The sequence below is a fragment of the Larimichthys crocea genome, chromosome XXI (genome assembly GCF_000972845.2).
Source record: "Larimichthys crocea isolate SSNF chromosome XXI, L_crocea_2.0, whole genome shotgun sequence".
In the NCBI taxonomy this organism is placed as follows: Eukaryota; Metazoa; Chordata; class Actinopteri; family Sciaenidae; genus Larimichthys; species Larimichthys crocea.
The window spans coordinates 9942832-9960076 of NC_040031.1; the positions used below are offsets into that span (position 1 = coordinate 9942832).

Below are 17245 nucleotides of genomic sequence, written 5' to 3' on the forward strand. Positions count from 1 at the left end.
AGAAATAAATAAAACAGTAAACTTATAATAGTTAATACATAAATAAATCAATAAATCAATATACTGTATTATAGTATAATAACATAAAACGATAAAAAATAATGTAACTATTCTCTTACAGTATTATAGGCATAGATAATATATGAATATGATTGAGATGATCGGAACAACTACCCAATATCAGTCAAGTTGTGGTGCTTTGTGCAGGGTTGTTAGTTTTTCGGTTCTGGCTCAACCCGTAAGTTGGGTTTGGTGGGCGCCAAGAACATGCAGGTTCTCACGTCATTAAAAATACTTAAACTTAATAACAGATTTTATTGTTATCTTTTAATTAGTGTATTTTATGTGTGTCTCTAGCTATCGATCTCTCGCTCGAGGCATCCTGGCTCTCTTCGATCTAAGCTACTCATCGATCGATATCGCCATGCTAGCGCCTACTAACCATAAACACAAAAAACACAATATAGGAATGAATCACGCAAAATTCAGCAAAGTTTATATGTTGTGCTTTTCAACAAAACAATCCACCGCAATATAAATGAAAGCATACTAAAACATAAAACAGAAAATACAGATAATAACATTCAAATGTATAAATAGTTAGAAAAGAATATAAATAAATATGTAACCTGTTAACGTAATTATATATGATATAAATAGAGGAGATCTAGATCCTGATTATAGAGACGAAGGAAGAAACGGACATGGGGGGAGGGCGAGGAGCGGAAGAGAAAGCGGGAGGAGGGGAGAGAAGAAATGAGAGAGAAAAAGAAGAAGAAGGTGGGGAAGGAAGAGGAAGGAGGGAGAGAGAAAAAGGGAGGACAGGAAGAAAGGTAGAGGGAGGAGGTGGGGAGAAAGAGGAGGGGGGAGGAAGGAAGGGGCGGAAAGGGAGGGAGAAGAGAGGGTGAGAGAGGGAGAGGGGGGGAGGAGAGAGAGAGGAGGGGATTTTTTTATTTATTTGGAGGGGAGGGGGAGGAGGGGTGATAGGGGAGGAATGGGGGGTAGAGGAGAGAGGCGGAGGGGAAGAGCTATATACTCTGAATATGCAATGATAGGATCCAGGCCAGGAGAAACTACCACCCATCCCAAGCCTGTGTGGGCTGGTGCCATGTGTTGGTGTATTTTGGCGGCTCAACCCTTAACCTTGGGTTCTGATACCCATCAACCACCCAGGCGGGCGCCTCAGCCAATGCATGGGCTCGAATAAATACGATAGAAGATTTATTTATTTTCTTTAGTTAGGGTGGCGTTTGAGGTTTCGATCTAGAGCTCATCGCTCTCTCCTCTACCGATCTATCCTCTATCGATCTATACTCTCAGCATCTCTCTCGCCGACTCTCTCTATCCATCTATCTCTCATCTCTCTCTCTATCGATCCTCGGTCGCCCACCACCCCCTAATAGGGCAGAGTAATATGACTCAGGTCAGATCCGTCAGTCAGGCATACTGTTATTGTGCTATGTTCCTATACTTGTTCCTCAGGCCAAACAAACCACACACCCCACAAACACCCCCAACCAACCCCCCCCCTCATATCTCCATGCAATCTCCTCACCCACAGACCATCCCTACCCCATTCAAACCCTGCACTGTATCCATAGTTCATCACCCATAAGATCTACACCCATACTAAAATCTCACCTCTCCCTCTCATCTCCACTCTATACCATATATTACTCACTCTCAGCCTCTATACTCTATATTCGATCTCTATCTCTCTCCTCATCTCTATCATTCTCCTCTCTAATCTCCGTAATCTTGCGATGCTCTGCTCTTCTCTGCTCCTGAATACCCCACTCCCCCCCCCCTCCGTCACGCTGTGCTGTTGCTTGTTCCTGATGTCTTTGTCTTTCTGCTCCCTCCCCCCTTCCATTGGCCACTTGCTGCTTGGTGCTACACCCATCCCCCCGCCACGTGGGCTCGGTCCCTGTCCCCTGCATGTTGCTCTTCCCTTCACACCTCCTACCTTTTTATTTTCTTTCTTATTGTTCGTTGTTTCTTGCTGCTTCGCTCTCTCGAGTCTCCTACTCGCTCTCTCCTCTCTCCTCACTCTCTCTCTCGTACTCTCTCTCATCTCTCTCTCTCTCGGAGCTCTCTATCGCCCTCTCGCCCATCGCTCCGCTCTCGAGCGATCGAAACACCGCCCCACCCCACCCACGCCATCGACCCCCCCTACTCCCGTACATCACTCCAATCATCACTCACAATGTTTAGTATGGTCTGCTTTATTTTGTTTCGTTTGTTCACTTCTCACAAAACACCCCCGCACACACCCCCCACCACCCCGCCCCCCCCCCCCAACAACCGCCCCAACACCCTATGCTTCCACTTCGTTTCCTTTCAGAGCCAAACCCACTGCCCCCTGCATACCAACCCCCCCCACACCCTCCCGGCTACCAACTGACCCGCTCGTTCCATCTCTATCTCTCCTCCTCTCTCTCCTCTCCCGACTCTCGCCGTCTCCTCTCTACCTCTTGGTGTGCTCTTCGGCTCTAGCTGCTCTCATACTGCTGCTCTCCTCCCGCCTCGCATCAATATCATACACTCCGCGCCTCACCTCCCACTCTCCCGCTCGCCCCCCCCTCAGGTACGCACCCAGCCCCGTTGTTGGCTGTGTCTGTCTGTCTGTGGATTGTGTCGTTTCTGGGCTTCTGTGGTCATGACACTCAGCACCCCGAACCCGCAGCCTGCGCGTCTCCCTCTATCCGCGCCCCAGCCTCCCCCCTCGCCCTGCCCTTTACCCCCCTAGCCCTCCTTTGTTGTTGTCTCTCCCTGTTTCCGTGTTGTTCTGTGGCATGGGCCGCCACCCCGTTGGGTTGTGCTGCCCTCCCCCCCACCCCCCGCGAGGCGCGGCCCCATGCCCCCTGGCCTGTTTACTCTTTCCCCTCCTCCTTTTTCTTATATTCTTCTTTCCCTCTTGTGTCTTTTCCTGAACACTCCTGCTCTCATCTCTCCTCTCTCTCTCTCTCTCTCTCTCTCCTCTCTTCATCTCTCTCCTCTGCATCCTCTCTCCCCCACCCTCTCCCGCTTCCTCCGTCACTCCCTCCGTCGACGTTTATTTGATGCTTTCCTCCCCCCACCCCCCCCTCCTTCTCCCTGCCGAGCAATCCATCCTCAGACACCTACATAAATAATAAAAATTACATTAAACGGTATAAATAGTTCAATTATATAACTATAATTTGTAACTCATTTATTCCAGTTAAACCTTTTATATACTGATCTATATATATATTACTATCGATATACTATATTCTCTATTGTATATATATATTATATATAGATACATATCTATAATATATAATAATCGATTACATATAACCCGAAGCCCAAAAATAAGGTTGATATATATAAAGCATATTAAAATATACAGATAGCCAAAAATAAAGGTGCTTGTGCATGTGTGTGTATTTCTGGCTTATGTGTGTAATGAATAATAATAACAAAAACACAATATATGAATGAATCAGACTTTATTTGTGCAGCACTTTTCCTCATTATAAATGAAAGCACAACATAAACTGAGGAAGGCAGGTTAATAATGAATTTAAGAAAAATAAATAAATAAATAAAACAAATTAAACTGTATAAATAGTTAAATAAAAAAATATATATAAATAAAACATAATAAAATATACAGATAGCCAAAAATAAAGGTTAAGATATATAAATATATAAATAAATAAAAGAAGATGGTGCAGCAGATTAAAATATATTTTTAAAATGTAAGAAGTAAAATTAAAAAGATTAAAAAGATGTGTCAATCAATGTTAGAGCATGAACACAAACGGAAGCGCCTTGCGCTGCCTGACAGCAATGCTTTTATTTTGTAGGTGAACTCGCCGGCACATCCGTTTGCAGGTAAATTCCGCGCGCTTCATTGTGAGCTCCGCGCGTCACCAGATGGAGAAACCAGTCCCGGTGTGTGCACGAGGATGAATTACAGTGTCGCGCCTCTCGAGAGACTCCGGATCAAAATGTCAACTTCAGTTTTCACTCTGTAGGAAAAATAAAACAACAACAACAACAACAAAATAAAAGAAACTGCGCGGGATTTATTTCTCCTCACTTCATCCAACAAACTGTCAAGTGGAGAAGCGGAGAGGAAGAAGTTGTCCGTGATTTTACTGAATTCGCTGAGGTGAGTGTCACATTGTTTTCATCATCAGTGGAGACTGATCTGCAGCTGTGTGGTGATTGCATTGAGAGGACAGCGAACGCATCATCAAGTGGAGATGATGCTCAGCTGTCAGTGGTCAGTGCGGGTTAGAGAGGTTAAACACGCAGAAAGGATGCGGTGCATGCAGAGTGAACATGCATGAAGCGGAGACTTGTTGCTGTTTGATGCATTTCTTATATTCACACTTATAAAGTGTCACTCCTCACCTGCCCTCGTGCACACAGGGGCTCAGGTGTCTTCACCAGGGTGGAGACCTGGACCATGTTTTGGTGTAATCCTTTCTGCACAGTCTGAGCTGCTCCTCAGGTTGTTGAGTGAGATGGCAAAGCAGGTGGATTAGACATTAAATCATGTTTTTCATGCCTCCAGGTGTGAAAGTTGGTTTTGTTTCTACCTGATCAAACTAAAACACATGATGGAAAAATATATTTTTTTTTTACCAGAAATAGGAAAATAGTTTTTTTTCCTCTCCTGAAATCAGCTCTGATAATAATTCTTGGCAATATTGTACAGGAACGCCTGCATCTAATGCTTTGTAACATCACGTATGAAGTGTGTAAGTAGTGTCTGCCTTTGATTTTTTTTTTTTTTAAAGGCGGTGTGATCATTATTTGTGTCCTCCATTCATCATCTGTGAACAATGAAAGTGTTTTCAGCCGAGTCAAAACAAGCTTTTCATCAGCCGTGAATGACTGAGTAAATGAATGAAAATATTACACTGGTATTTTCAGTACATCACCACTACCGTGTGTGTGTGTGTGTGTGTGTGTGTGTGTGTGTGTGTGTGTGTGTGACATCACAGGAGCAGAACAGAGCGGCACGCTGGTTATGACACATCAGTATCTTAGCAACAGACAGCATCCTTTTAGCTTGCCGCTCTGAGAACAAAACCACCTTCATGGACGCAAGGTGTTGTGTTTGTTTGTCCTTTTTTTCTGAAATTATTTCCAGCAAGTTATTAGTGAGGATTTGTTCAGACAGATTTATTTTTTCATGATATATATATATATGTGTGTGTGTGTGTGTGTGTGTGTGTGTGTGTGTGTGTGTGTGTGTGGTCTATGTAATTCTTAATACTGGATATCGTTGGGGCTTCCAGAGGGCAGGTATGACCTGTACGGGGGTCATCCTGCGATGTCAAGGCCTCACATCCTCAGTGTATGTGTGTGTGTGTGTGTTTAATTCTTCCTCAGTAAAACAGTATCATTAGTCTAATTAACACTTTATGCCTAAAATCCACCGGTGATTTATCGATAGGAACGTCACGATTCAGCAGTCACTGTCAAACAAGTAAAGCAGGAAAAGAACTGCACTGTTTATGAATGTAAAGCTCGCCAAAGCAGCATGTAATCCCCTCAAGAGATTAAAACACCTGCATGAGAGATGTTCTCAATTTTGCTTTTACTAAAAAAAAAAACAAATCGTACATCATCTGTGATGTTGTTAAAAAAATAAATTGATGCATTTTTTTTTTCTCCTTCCAAATCTATAATCGTTGCATCCCTACAGGATAGAATATTACACAACAACATTTGCTGCAGGTTGTGCTGCACATACCTTTACATACACCTACACCACATAGATAAATAATAAGAAAAGATATCACCGCATGTGTGAAATACTATCTAGTTTGTACTCGTACCTCCTTCTGCACCTGTTTGCTTCTTTGTTGTTACACCTTTAGCACATAAACATTAACATGTTGACAACAACCTACAGTACAGTTCCTTTCACAGTGTTTTAGGTGATGTAGTCGCTCATGCATTGTTCTTTACGTCACTTGTTGACACTTGAGCTGATGTTGAGCAAAGACACTTCCTGACCACAGGTTATAAATATATTTTTATGGAGGATGACGTCTACTGATTTCATGACTGCTCTTGTACCAGTTCTGAGTTATACAGCATCTACTGGATGGAGTGGGACTATATTATATTATACATATTATTATATTATGGATTGATATTTTAGGTCAAACTCTTCACAACTGCAATTTAGTATTGTTGTGGAGAAATTGCTGAAGTCAAAGGTCAATGAAGGAATCAGGAAAGAAGAAAGTGTTCAGCAGCCTCTGATGTCTTATGCTGTATTATTTATTGACGCTTGGCCGAGGAGAATTAGAGACACTCTCATAGTTCATCAGAAGTGCCTGAGTCGGTCTCACAATTTTTTTAATGTCCAATATAGAGCTGCAACGACTGGTCAATGAAAATTGATCAGTTGGTCAAAAGAAAGTGAATTGCCAAATATTTTGATAATCGATCAGTCATTCAAGTCGTTCGATTGTTCCTGGTAAGAAGTTGCAGCAATCTCATGGTCTAAAAAGATTAAACTGAATATTTCTCACATTGGGCCTTTTCATCTTCACTGTTCTGAAAATACAATCGACTGATTGAGAAAATCATCTTTAGATTAATTCCTAATGAAAATAAATTGCAGCCCCAAACCAACACTTGTATAACCAAGTGGCTGTGAAGTGAAGCCAAATTGGAAGTGCCAAAACCTGCAGTTCCTCAAACAGCCAGGGGTGGTTACAGAACACCAGGCTTCGTTTAGCTCGCCTCAGTTCCACCCATTATCCATGTCTTTGCCCGTTTTTAGCTGGAAGCTGGTCCACTAAGATGATGGTGGCCTAGAGGCACCATACAAATCTGTGGGTGACATCACTGACACAACATACAAAACTGGAGATGCTCCTATCAGCCTCAGCTGCACTTTTATTGGTGCTATTACCAAATATCAGCATGCTAAACACACTAAACTAAGATGTGGAACGTAATGAAATGTTCATTCAGTAATCATGCTCCAAGCACCACTACGTCATGTACAGCCTCACTGTGCTGCTACTCATGTCCCGTCCTCCTGTCTTGGCCAGGACTCCCTTGAATGCAACTCTTCCCGGTTGAATAAAAATAAAAATGTATAAATCATACTCAAAGTGCAGAGCACTTGCTTGGCTCGGCTAATTGTGATATTAGTTAACAAAAACTATATTTTTCTCTGGAGGAAGTGTTCCACGCTGTACTTGCAGCCACCAGGACTAAGACGTTGTCCCAATGTGTAATTAAAAGCCATGTTCAGCCAAGAAACAGACAGCGTGGGAAGGAGTGTGGGCGTGTATGAAACTAAAACTAACTACTCTGTGTGTTTTTCTGTGTTTTCTGTCCACCAGGGTGCTTCGTCGTGACCTCAGACCATGGCCTACACTCTAGGCTCGACCACTGAGGGCCAGACACGCAGTGTTGCACCTCAACACTGCGTCACTCGGGTGGAGCTGTCCGTGACCGCGACCAGCCTGCTGGACCGAGATGTAGCCTCTAAGTCGGACCCGTTCTGTGTTCTCTTCCATGAAGTGGATGGAAACTGGGTGGAGGTAAGGATGGAGGGATGATGGGGCAGAAGAAAAAAAATGGTAGATGGAGAGAGAGAGAGCGGTGGAGGAGAAGAGGCATGTTTGGTCTTTATAAAACAGGTGGAAAATGGAGAGAAGTCAGCAGAGGATGAAAATGGCAGATTGGGGAGAAAAAGCTGAACAGTGAGATAATGTATTTGTGTTCGGGGAGTCAAACCCATTTCTGCTGCTTCTGCATGCTGTGTGTGCTTCAACTCCAGGGAGGTGGAGAGAAGAGGATAAAAGGGAGGCAGAAATAAAAAGATTGAAGGGCGCATGGAAGATTTAAATAAGTGTTAGAAGTGCTTTCAAGGTCACATCCACCACGCTAGCGCTTCTAAGGAAAGGAAAGACTGTGGGGGGGAGGGGGTTCGTTTGTTGTCTGTGACTGTGCTGTGGACCCAAACTCATGATGTTCTGACCATCTGGCATGAGCCCCGGCATGCTGAGCCCAGTAGGATGTTGCATGGTGTTGGTACTAGTAGGGCTGCAAAGTTATTAATGTAACAACAATAAACTTAAATGCTAAAACAAGTGTTTTAGAAACACTGTCACTTCGATAGAGAGCACTCACATACATCATATTTTATGTGTTCATTCTTACAGTCAGGTGTGATATCATTACAGGATATCTTAACCTCTCAAATATCAACACGATCTTCCACTTTGTCTCAGCGCTTCTAAACTTTGACTGGACGAAACTCCGGCATAGACCGTGTTTGGAAAAGCAGAGGAGAGATGAAAGTGAAAACCACCAAGACATTTGAAAATACTTTGATTTTAAATTATGGTCTATGGTTTGAAAGTAGTTGCACTTCCTCAAAGCAAGCAAAGCGGTGTTTGCATGTTCTCGCTTGTATTGCTTCCCATTGTTTTTGCCACCTCGTGCAGATTAAAGGTCTGATCTAGGGATGTAATGATACACTCAACTCACGGCTTGATTCGAGTCACGATTTTTTGTTCACGATACGATTTTTTCATGATTTTTTTTTAAATCAAAATGAGCTACAGACAAATTATGGCCAAATAAAATGATCTTTTTATTTGTAGGTGCTTTCTTTACAGAAACTCTCAAACAGTTTGTGTTCTCTTATAAAAAGTGCAACTTACATCTTAAACAACAAAATACATGATAAATATCTCCTTTCTTTAGAAACTATCGTAATGTGCTCTCGAGGTGGCATAACGTTACTTTGGCGGCTGATATGCTGCTGCGTGTTGCTCGTGTTGCCGCTATATGTTGCAGTCTCTTGCAATATTTACATAGCTATTTTACAATTATTATACAAGCTATTTTCTACCGTCGCCATGTCTTTCCTCGCTCTGTGCTCCGTACCTAAGTAGTGACGTGAGTCACGTGACTTTGACGCCTGATGTTGAACAAATGAATCACCAACCAGTGACTTTTTTTAGGATAACGTAACCTATTTCTAATAAAAAAAGACGAAAAAGAACATATCCTACTTCTCTCGCATTCGCCAAGAATCGCGATTCATTTTTTCTGTCAACCGATGCGAGTCGTCACACATTCACATCAGGATTTAACGGAAACATATTGGGCTTATTTTCAGGTCCGTACTTTTATTTTGGGTGACTACTGGGTTTACATGTTTTTGTGTTATGTTATGAAAAAGTTCCACCAGGTTTCTCAGGTTAGATGGGCTATATAGTGCCTCCAGCAGGTTCTGGGTCTGCCCCGGGGTCTCCTCCCAGTTGGATATGTGCAGAACACATCCAAAGGGAGGTGCACGGAGGACGTCTCAGCTGGCTTCTTTTGATGCGAAGGAGCAGCAGCTCTACTCTGAGCTCCCCCCAGATTTCTGAGCATCTCACTCTATCTCTAAGGCTGAGCCCAACCAACCAGCAGAGGAAGCTCTTTTTGGCAGCTCCTATCCATCATCTCATTCTTTCGGTCACTACCAAAAACTCTTGACCACATGTGAGGGTTGGAACGTAGATGGATAAATAAATTCTAATCAGAATCGATTGTATGTAACTGATACTTGACTTGATTTTAAAAAGAGGCTTTCGTTGTACTTCTGCTTCTTCTACCTCGCTTTAATTCTACACACAACAAGTGAACGTATGATGTACAGTATTTTCATGGTGCAGGAAAAGCAAAACATGAGTGCTTAAGTTGGAGATGCTGAAGAGGAACATGGTGATGTAGTTTCGGAGTGTGTAGGCAGCTGCCTCAAGGGTTTTTTGTAGCGAACAGCTGGTCAACAGGGCAAGCTGGCTTTAGTGTGTTTTTGTGTGTGTGTGTGTGTGTGTGTGTGTGTGTGTGTGTGTGTGTGTGTAGGCGAGTGCCTCGGGTTGTAGCTAGCTGTCGGTCAGCAGGGCATGTGGCTCCGATGTGAAATTGCCAACGGTTACTATGGTTACGGGAAGGGAAACAAAAGCTTAGTGCTCCTGGAGTGAGGGAACGATGGAGGAGGCGAAATGAGGCCCAAACCTTTTCTCGGATATTATCCACAGCTCTCTGTATCTCTCACACCCCGGCTTTCTCACTTTCTCTGATCCCCCACTGTTAGCTTTGTTTTCTCTCTCCTCCGATTGTCTTTCTCATTTCATGTCACCAGCCCCTCCCCCCCCCCCCCCCCCCCCAACCCTCTTCTCGGTCTCTTTCCGTCTCACTGTCTGTCTATCTGTCTGCCTTGTGAGATAGAGGTGTGAGAAGCAGCTGGGTCCATCGGAGAGCGAGGGTAAAGAGAGGGTAAGAGTGTGAGAGCGAGGAGGTGTGAGAGAGGGAGATGAGAAGAGAGGGTGGAGGGAATGAGAGGGTGAGGGGGAAATTAAAAGACGTGAGGTGAGAACGTGAATGAGCGGCAGAAAAAGAAGTGAATAAAGGACACCATAATGGAAAAAATGACATCAGCTAAAACTGGTGTTAGAGCGGCTTTCAAGAACATGATAGGCATACAGAAATATGGATCTCGGCTATGTAAATGATGTGGCACCCAGTTAGCCTTGGATTCTTTTTCTCTCTGAACTCCAAATCCTCATACTAATCTCAACACGTGGACACAGAGATACGCCTGAGGCACTGCAAGTAAGCTCTCACACTGAACCGACGCCAAATCACATCTTCAGCAGTGCTCTGCTGTAAAGTGCAGCCTTATGTAGCCTTGTAATGTCATTTTCACGATCAGTTTTTTGGGATGAATCATGTGTTTAATGACATTTGTGCTTTGTTATGCACACCACAGTGTCTACCTTGTTAGGTTATCCTCTGTCCTGGCGTCGCTACATTGGCTCCCGGTTGCTTTTAGAATAGATTTCAAAATTTTACTGTTTGTTGTTAAAGCTCGTAACAGCTCAGCCCCCCAGTATTTGACCGAGCTTCTCCACATCCACACCCCTGCCAGAACTCTGAGATCCTCGAGTCGGCTGCTACTGGTCGCCCCTAAAACAAAACTGAAAACCAAAGGTGACCGAGCCTTTGTGGCAGCGGCCCCTAGGCTCTGGAATAAACTGATCTACTGGATCATTTGAGGTTTTTAAATCCTCCCTAAAAAAACACATTTTCTCCCTGGCCTTTAACCAAGTTTAAATATCTTAGCATTTATCTTAACCTTTTGTAATTATGGTATTATATGTTAATTATATGTATTAACCTGTACAGCACTTTGGTCAACCTTTTAAATGTGCTTTATAAATAAAGTTTGAGTTGAGTTGAGGTTACTTTTTGGTTTTATGATTTAAGAGATGAATTTGAATAAACACAAAAGGTTGAACACTGGATTAGTAGCAACACTAATCCAATATTTTTATGTTAACAATGTGTAACATGAAAGATAAAGCTCATGATTATCCCTCAGTTCTGCAGCTTCCTCATCTCTGCAGAACATTTTAGCACCTTTCAGCTCATTGTTTTGATTTTGCTGATCTGGCTTTGTCTGACTTCAGATAAATCCACTATACAATACATTTGGACAAAGTCTAAATATAGCACAGAACTTTCCAAACTTTCCAAAAAGGCTTGTTTTCACACAACTCGCTGCTGGCTCAGGACCAAACCTGGCCCTGGTTTCTCCATTGACTTGAACAGGGGTACTGCATTGGGTCTGCTGAAAAAGGCGCAGGAACCAGAGGCGGAGAAGTTGATCCAAATTGACAACACACAATCATGCTGCAGCGGCCAATCTGACCAATCTGAAGTATCACTGTAACTGGGTGCTGTCCAGTTTGGAGTTTATGGACTAAACAATGATACTTTCCCACTCTTAAGCTTGGTTTAATTCATGTACCCAGCTTCTACGTCTGTCTGGCTCGCAGTCTATGCTGTAAAATAGTGACCTTTAGTAGTGGTTTGAGAGAGAGAGAGAGCAGTGGTCAAGCATTCGGTTGTTTCATAGTGGCTAAATTTATCACAAATAAACACACACACATCACTAAAAAAAACCCTGCGGCGATTCACAGCAACGCCCGATTTGGTCTGAATGCAGCCTCATCAGCTGTGCTTCAAAAACACCGCTGTCATCCATTGGTCTAACCCTGAGGCAGCAATCCCTCAAACGCACCAATCAGAGAGCCCCACCTGTTTCATCACCACCACAGACACATTCACACTCTGAGGGGAAGAAAGAGAGGTCTGCCACATTAACACAAGAATAACCCAGGGTCATAACAAAGTGCACGTTGCACGCTCTAAGCCATAGATGGTCACAAAAGTGACTTTCGGACACAAACCGTGTAAACAGAGATGGTAAAAATCACATCCATGTGACACAACCTCACTTTTACAAGTTTATGATGCTTCTGAACGTTTGTATTTCAAACCTTATCAGAACCTTGAGTTGTCAAACAACTCTCCAGCAGCACCATCCAACACCAAATAACTGCCAATCAACACCTAAACGACGGGAAAGTGTGTGCACACACCAGCAGGCCTCCAGCAGGTGGAATGTTATTGAAGCGTATGTGATATTTATGCTTCTGTAGTGAGCTATTCATGCATCCAGCTGTTCATTTGTCTCCCAGAGGAAAATAGCTGTTTCTTATCTGATAGATAGACAGATGAAAAGGACAGAAAGAGGATGAAGTGCCACAAGGGTGTGATTCATTTCCAGAGCCAGCCAGCCAGCCAGGTTCAAATCCACAGTAGCACAAATATAAGACATGCACTTCAGCCTGCCAGGCTGCCACAAAGTCCCAGTAATATTAGTTTTTCAGAAATGGTGCCGACATTCTTCTCTGCTCTCTTTACATGTGCCAGACAGATGAATAAGTGCAGTAACACTTTAAGCAAGCAAGAGGTTAAAAACCCTTTCCCCTTGAAATGTGTCTACAGCCAGCTTCTTCTCTGTTCTTTTGTAGTAAGTGTTTACAGTCAGAGAGAAATGCAAGATATTTTTTGATAAAAGCTTTCAGGATGGCATGTAAAAGGTATCTTATGTCATGTCAAACAACAAGCAGAGATTTTCAGCTGCTTCAGGACAGATTGTATAAGACTTTAAAACCTCCCCCAAGTGCCTTCGATAAAAGAAAGAATAAAAGCTTTGAGAGATTTAAAAATCTAACAGCCACACTAGTTTATCGTCTTTGTTTAATGTGTTATAGCTATTTGATAATTCAAAACACAGAGCACAGCTAAGGCTTATTGGACTGTCGTGAGTTTTGCCGGTGTTTGGTCATAAAACCAAAGTACTAGACAAATTGAAACAAACTCAACAGGTGACAAATATATGAATACGGATATTTAGATAATGACAATAAATTCCCCCTCCTCATAAATAAATAATCCAAAACAATAATAATACATTTTCGTTATGAAATATTTGATTTTCCAGACACTCAAAGGCATTTTACATAACACACACTAGTAAACAAGACTAACAACAGTGTTTTCAGCGACATCATGCTAATGTCAACATGCTAAAATCCTCAGAGGACCAATACTAATACGTTAAGCACCAGCATTTTAACATTTCCTACATTTACCTTATTAAGCATCTCATATTAGAATGTTGGCATACACATTTTCTGCTAATTCTGCAGGTTTCCAGTGCATTTTCCCTCCTCGCCACAAGGGGATCCACCTTCAGTTCAGTGTAGTTCAAAGCATCCTACAGTATAAATAGAGGCCTGGACTCGTCTTCCCCCTCTTTGTCTCCAAACATTTCAAATCTGCCTTAGATTGCTTTACCATGCGTCTTTGTTCATTATTCAATGTAAGTAAGAATGTCTTAGTCATGCTTAACTGTTGACATCATGATGCAATGATTTTATTATGCTTAACAATTATTTGATATGTTTTGTAGTATTTTTAATTTACACATTTAACATGATTTGAAGAATAGATTTGATTTGTTGTGATGTGTCTTTTTTTGTTAGAATCCCGAAGAACAGCCTTTTTTTTTTTTAAATAAACAAACGGAAACGACAGCAATTGTGTCCTGGTGGTTTTTATTTCCATCCAGAACAAGCACTAAACACAAAGCACAGCTGAGGCTGATGGGAAGGTTGTTAGTTTTTGCAGGTGGTTGGGCTGAAGTTTTGGACAAAGTGATGATGCTAAATGAACAGTCAGATCACCACACTTATTACTGCATTTTTTTCCTGTGTGTCTGTACCATACTTCAAGATTTTTCTCTTTAAATCACAAATGGGAACCTCATGATGGTGCTAAAGGAGAGTGCCTGCAGTGGGATTCATCCTCTTGGGACCATGAATGACCGTACACAATGTTATGGCAGTCAGTCTGCTAGTTTTTCAGATATTATGGTCTGGATGGTCAGTCACCCCCAACTCTGGGCTGTTACGCTTTATTCTGTGTGTGAACAAACTCAAATCAGGTCACTTAAATTTAGCAACATTTAAGTCCAAACAGTGAAACACCACATTAGGCTACAAACAAAGCGCTTACCTGTGAACTACTAGGACAGATGTGATTCAGTTGTCAGGCTGTTGACATTTCGTGGTGGCCATTTCCAGTGTATGAGTCCATTGACCATTCAAAAATACCTTTTTATTATTACTCTAATTCAAAAGTGGCACATAGTGACCTCATCTAATGGAGGATAAACACACTATGCAATGTTCTAGGTGAGTCACACTGGAGAGTAGCGAGGCCAGTGAGTATTAGTCATCCAACCACCTGGTTTCAAGGACCGCGAGCAAATAACTGGACTCTCAGAGTGCTCTTACAGACACCCACGCACTCTGATCTGTCTGTGCTGTGATCTGTGTGTGCTGTCCTGGCTTTTTTTTTTGTGGTGGGGGGCATTAAACACAACTCGCTCTATAGCTGGACCAACCTGAGATGAGATTAAGTTTACGGTTAAAGCGTGTAAGATTTAGAGGGTTCTCTTTATGTTTGTTTGCCTAAAAAAAAAAAATGGTTTTCTCACATTTATTCTTTGTCGAAGTCTGCCATGTTGAGCTGCCATGTTTCTACAGGAGCCACTCCATTCATTGCTGGTGCTAAGATGGAGAAACTAAATCCAGCAGAGTGGTAAATGCAGTAAAGTTTAGGCAGCCAGAGAGAGTGGGTTCATCGTCCTCAATTAAGGTGGTACAGTTGGCTGGATGTGGTGGAGTCAGAGACGATCAGAAACCTTCATATTGTTAAAATAATGGGATGATGTATCCAAGTTATGTCATGCAAACACAAATATTGTGAATATGATGTATGATCCAAGCAGGATACAGTGTACTGGTCCGTACGTGAACATAAACAATGTGTTGTTTCCTTCTCCTTGTTTCTCGTCTTTTAGCTTGGCCGCACTGAAACAGCTGTGAACAACTTGAACCCGGTGTTTGGAGTGAAGTTTCAGGTGGACTACCACTTTGAGGAGATCCAGAAGCTTCGCTTTGCCATGTTCGATGAAGACAAGTGTGCCACGCAGCTCTACGAGCACGACTTCCTGGGAGAGTTCATTTGTACACTGGGAGTGGTGTGTAATGATGTCTCCTCTTCAGTATTATATTGTCCATTTGGTCATCAAACCTCCAGTGACAATTTAACAAAATCATCTATCCATCCATCATCCATTCATTTCCTTCTGCTTATCTGGGGTCGGGTCACGGTAGCAGCACACAATAGTCCACACTCCTGCTTATGCTGCACCTATCCTCCGATTCATCTAGTGCTCCAGATTCACTCAGTAAGCTGCATAAAATAGCTAAAGTCTGAGCGCATGGTTGTTTTTTATCATCAAGCATAGAGAGTTTTTTAACTAGAGTAAACTGAGTTTCAGGCTGTGCTTTGGAGGAGAATAAGTGAAGATGTTATTTCTTTATCCATTCCTAATGATTCCCGTCCTGTGTGTGTCTCTCCTAAATTGTCCTCTAGATCGTGTCCAATAAGAAACTTCACAGACCGCTGATCTTAGCCAATGGGAAGCCAGCTGGCAAAGGATCCATTATGGTAAGAATCAGTACTGTCTTTAAAAGAAACTCTTTCTCTCTTGAATCGCCTGCCTGCCTCCTCACACACACACACACACTGTACTGCCGCTGTTGTTTACTGCTGCTGTGACTGTTATTGATGACCGTCGTTGCAGTTGCTGCTCCTCCTGCTGATGTTCATGTGAACAATTTCCAGTATTTTTGTTGCAACTAACGTTGTGCTGTAATGTTATTTTAGATAACCGCTCAGGAGCTGTCTGACAACAGAATCATCACTTTGACCCTGAGTGGGCGTAAACTGGATAAGAAGGTGGGCACATACACACACATACGCTCAGAGTTAGAGCAACACATGCTGCTTTAGGACACACAGACAAACATTTACTGGATTCGTATTCACCTTTGTGATGGGCTGTCACGTGCGCTGATAGTTATGATAGAAAACTGCAGGATTTTTATTTATTCAGAGTTCATGTTCAGTCTTGGACCTATTGATTAGCTGCTGGTGGACAGCAGGTCAGAAAGAGCACAGCTAATATGAACTAATGCTGATGTGTGCCTGCTGTGCACCCTCTGGTCAAACCACCGGGATAAACACAAAGCACAGAAACTGCAGGAGCTCCCTGCATCTCTTTATAAATATGTTAATTAAACAAATGGCCGTTAAATTAACTATGAGCATTAGTCAAATTGTGATGCATATGTTGCAATCTGTCTGAGGAGAGGAAGTGTTCAGATAAAAAAGACTTTACAACAAAGTATCTGTGTCGTGTGCAGGACTTTTTCGGGAAATCAGACCCCTACCTGGAGTTTCACAAGCAGGGAGAAGACGGCAAATGGATGCTGGTGCACAGGACAGAGGTGAGTCATCCGTGGGGGATTACAAGAACCTTCATCAAACTGTCATTACTGCCAACCATGAGCTGTCATTGTCAGCAAAACCGGGTCTTACAGGAGGTCATACACTGTAACTTTAATGGTAAAGTGTAGGAGGCTGGATGAAACAGATTACAGCCCCAACTTTAGGTAATTCCAACGTGTCTACAACTGCATTTTTTATCTGCTGCTGTGTAATTCAATGCTTACCTGTCTATTTCTGTGTCTGTGACCTCAGGTCATAAAGAACACTTTAGATCCAGCGTGGAAACCCTTCACTGTGCCGCTTATTTCTCTCTGCAATGGAGATGTGGACAGAAACATCAAGGTTAGTGCTTGGAGTAGATAAGTTACGAAACCCGTATACCATGGAATTTAAACCTAGAATATTTATGCACTGGTTAGCACTGCAGTATTTCTGTTACTGCCTGCCATTCAGGACTGGA

At 42.6% G+C, this 17245-nt stretch overlaps 1 protein-coding gene across 3 annotated transcripts in view; it reads left to right on the plus strand.

The window, feature by feature from the left end:
* The first annotated feature begins 3858 nt into the window (after positions 1 to 3858).
* The window catches only part of cpne2 (copine II), a 42497-nt gene continuing 29110 nt past the window's right edge, over positions 3859 to 17245 (plus strand). For 2 of the 3 annotated variants that reach the window (XR_003461315.1, XM_027272567.1), the window contains exons 1-7: positions 3859 to 4141; positions 7353 to 7553; positions 15290 to 15469; positions 15868 to 15942; positions 16162 to 16233; positions 16701 to 16784; positions 17038 to 17127. Coding sequence is in view for 2 of the 3 variants with exons in the window: in XM_027272567.1 (XP_027128368.1) it covers positions 7377 to 7553; positions 15290 to 15469; positions 15868 to 15942; positions 16162 to 16233; positions 16701 to 16784; positions 17038 to 17127 (678 nt within the window). In the remaining variant the exon portion in view is untranslated. Of the gene's footprint in view, positions 4142 to 7352; positions 7554 to 13642; positions 13745 to 15289; positions 15470 to 15867; positions 15943 to 16161; positions 16234 to 16700; positions 16785 to 17037; positions 17128 to 17245 lie in introns of those variants that run through there. The other variant, XM_027272568.1, reaches the window with a different exon arrangement.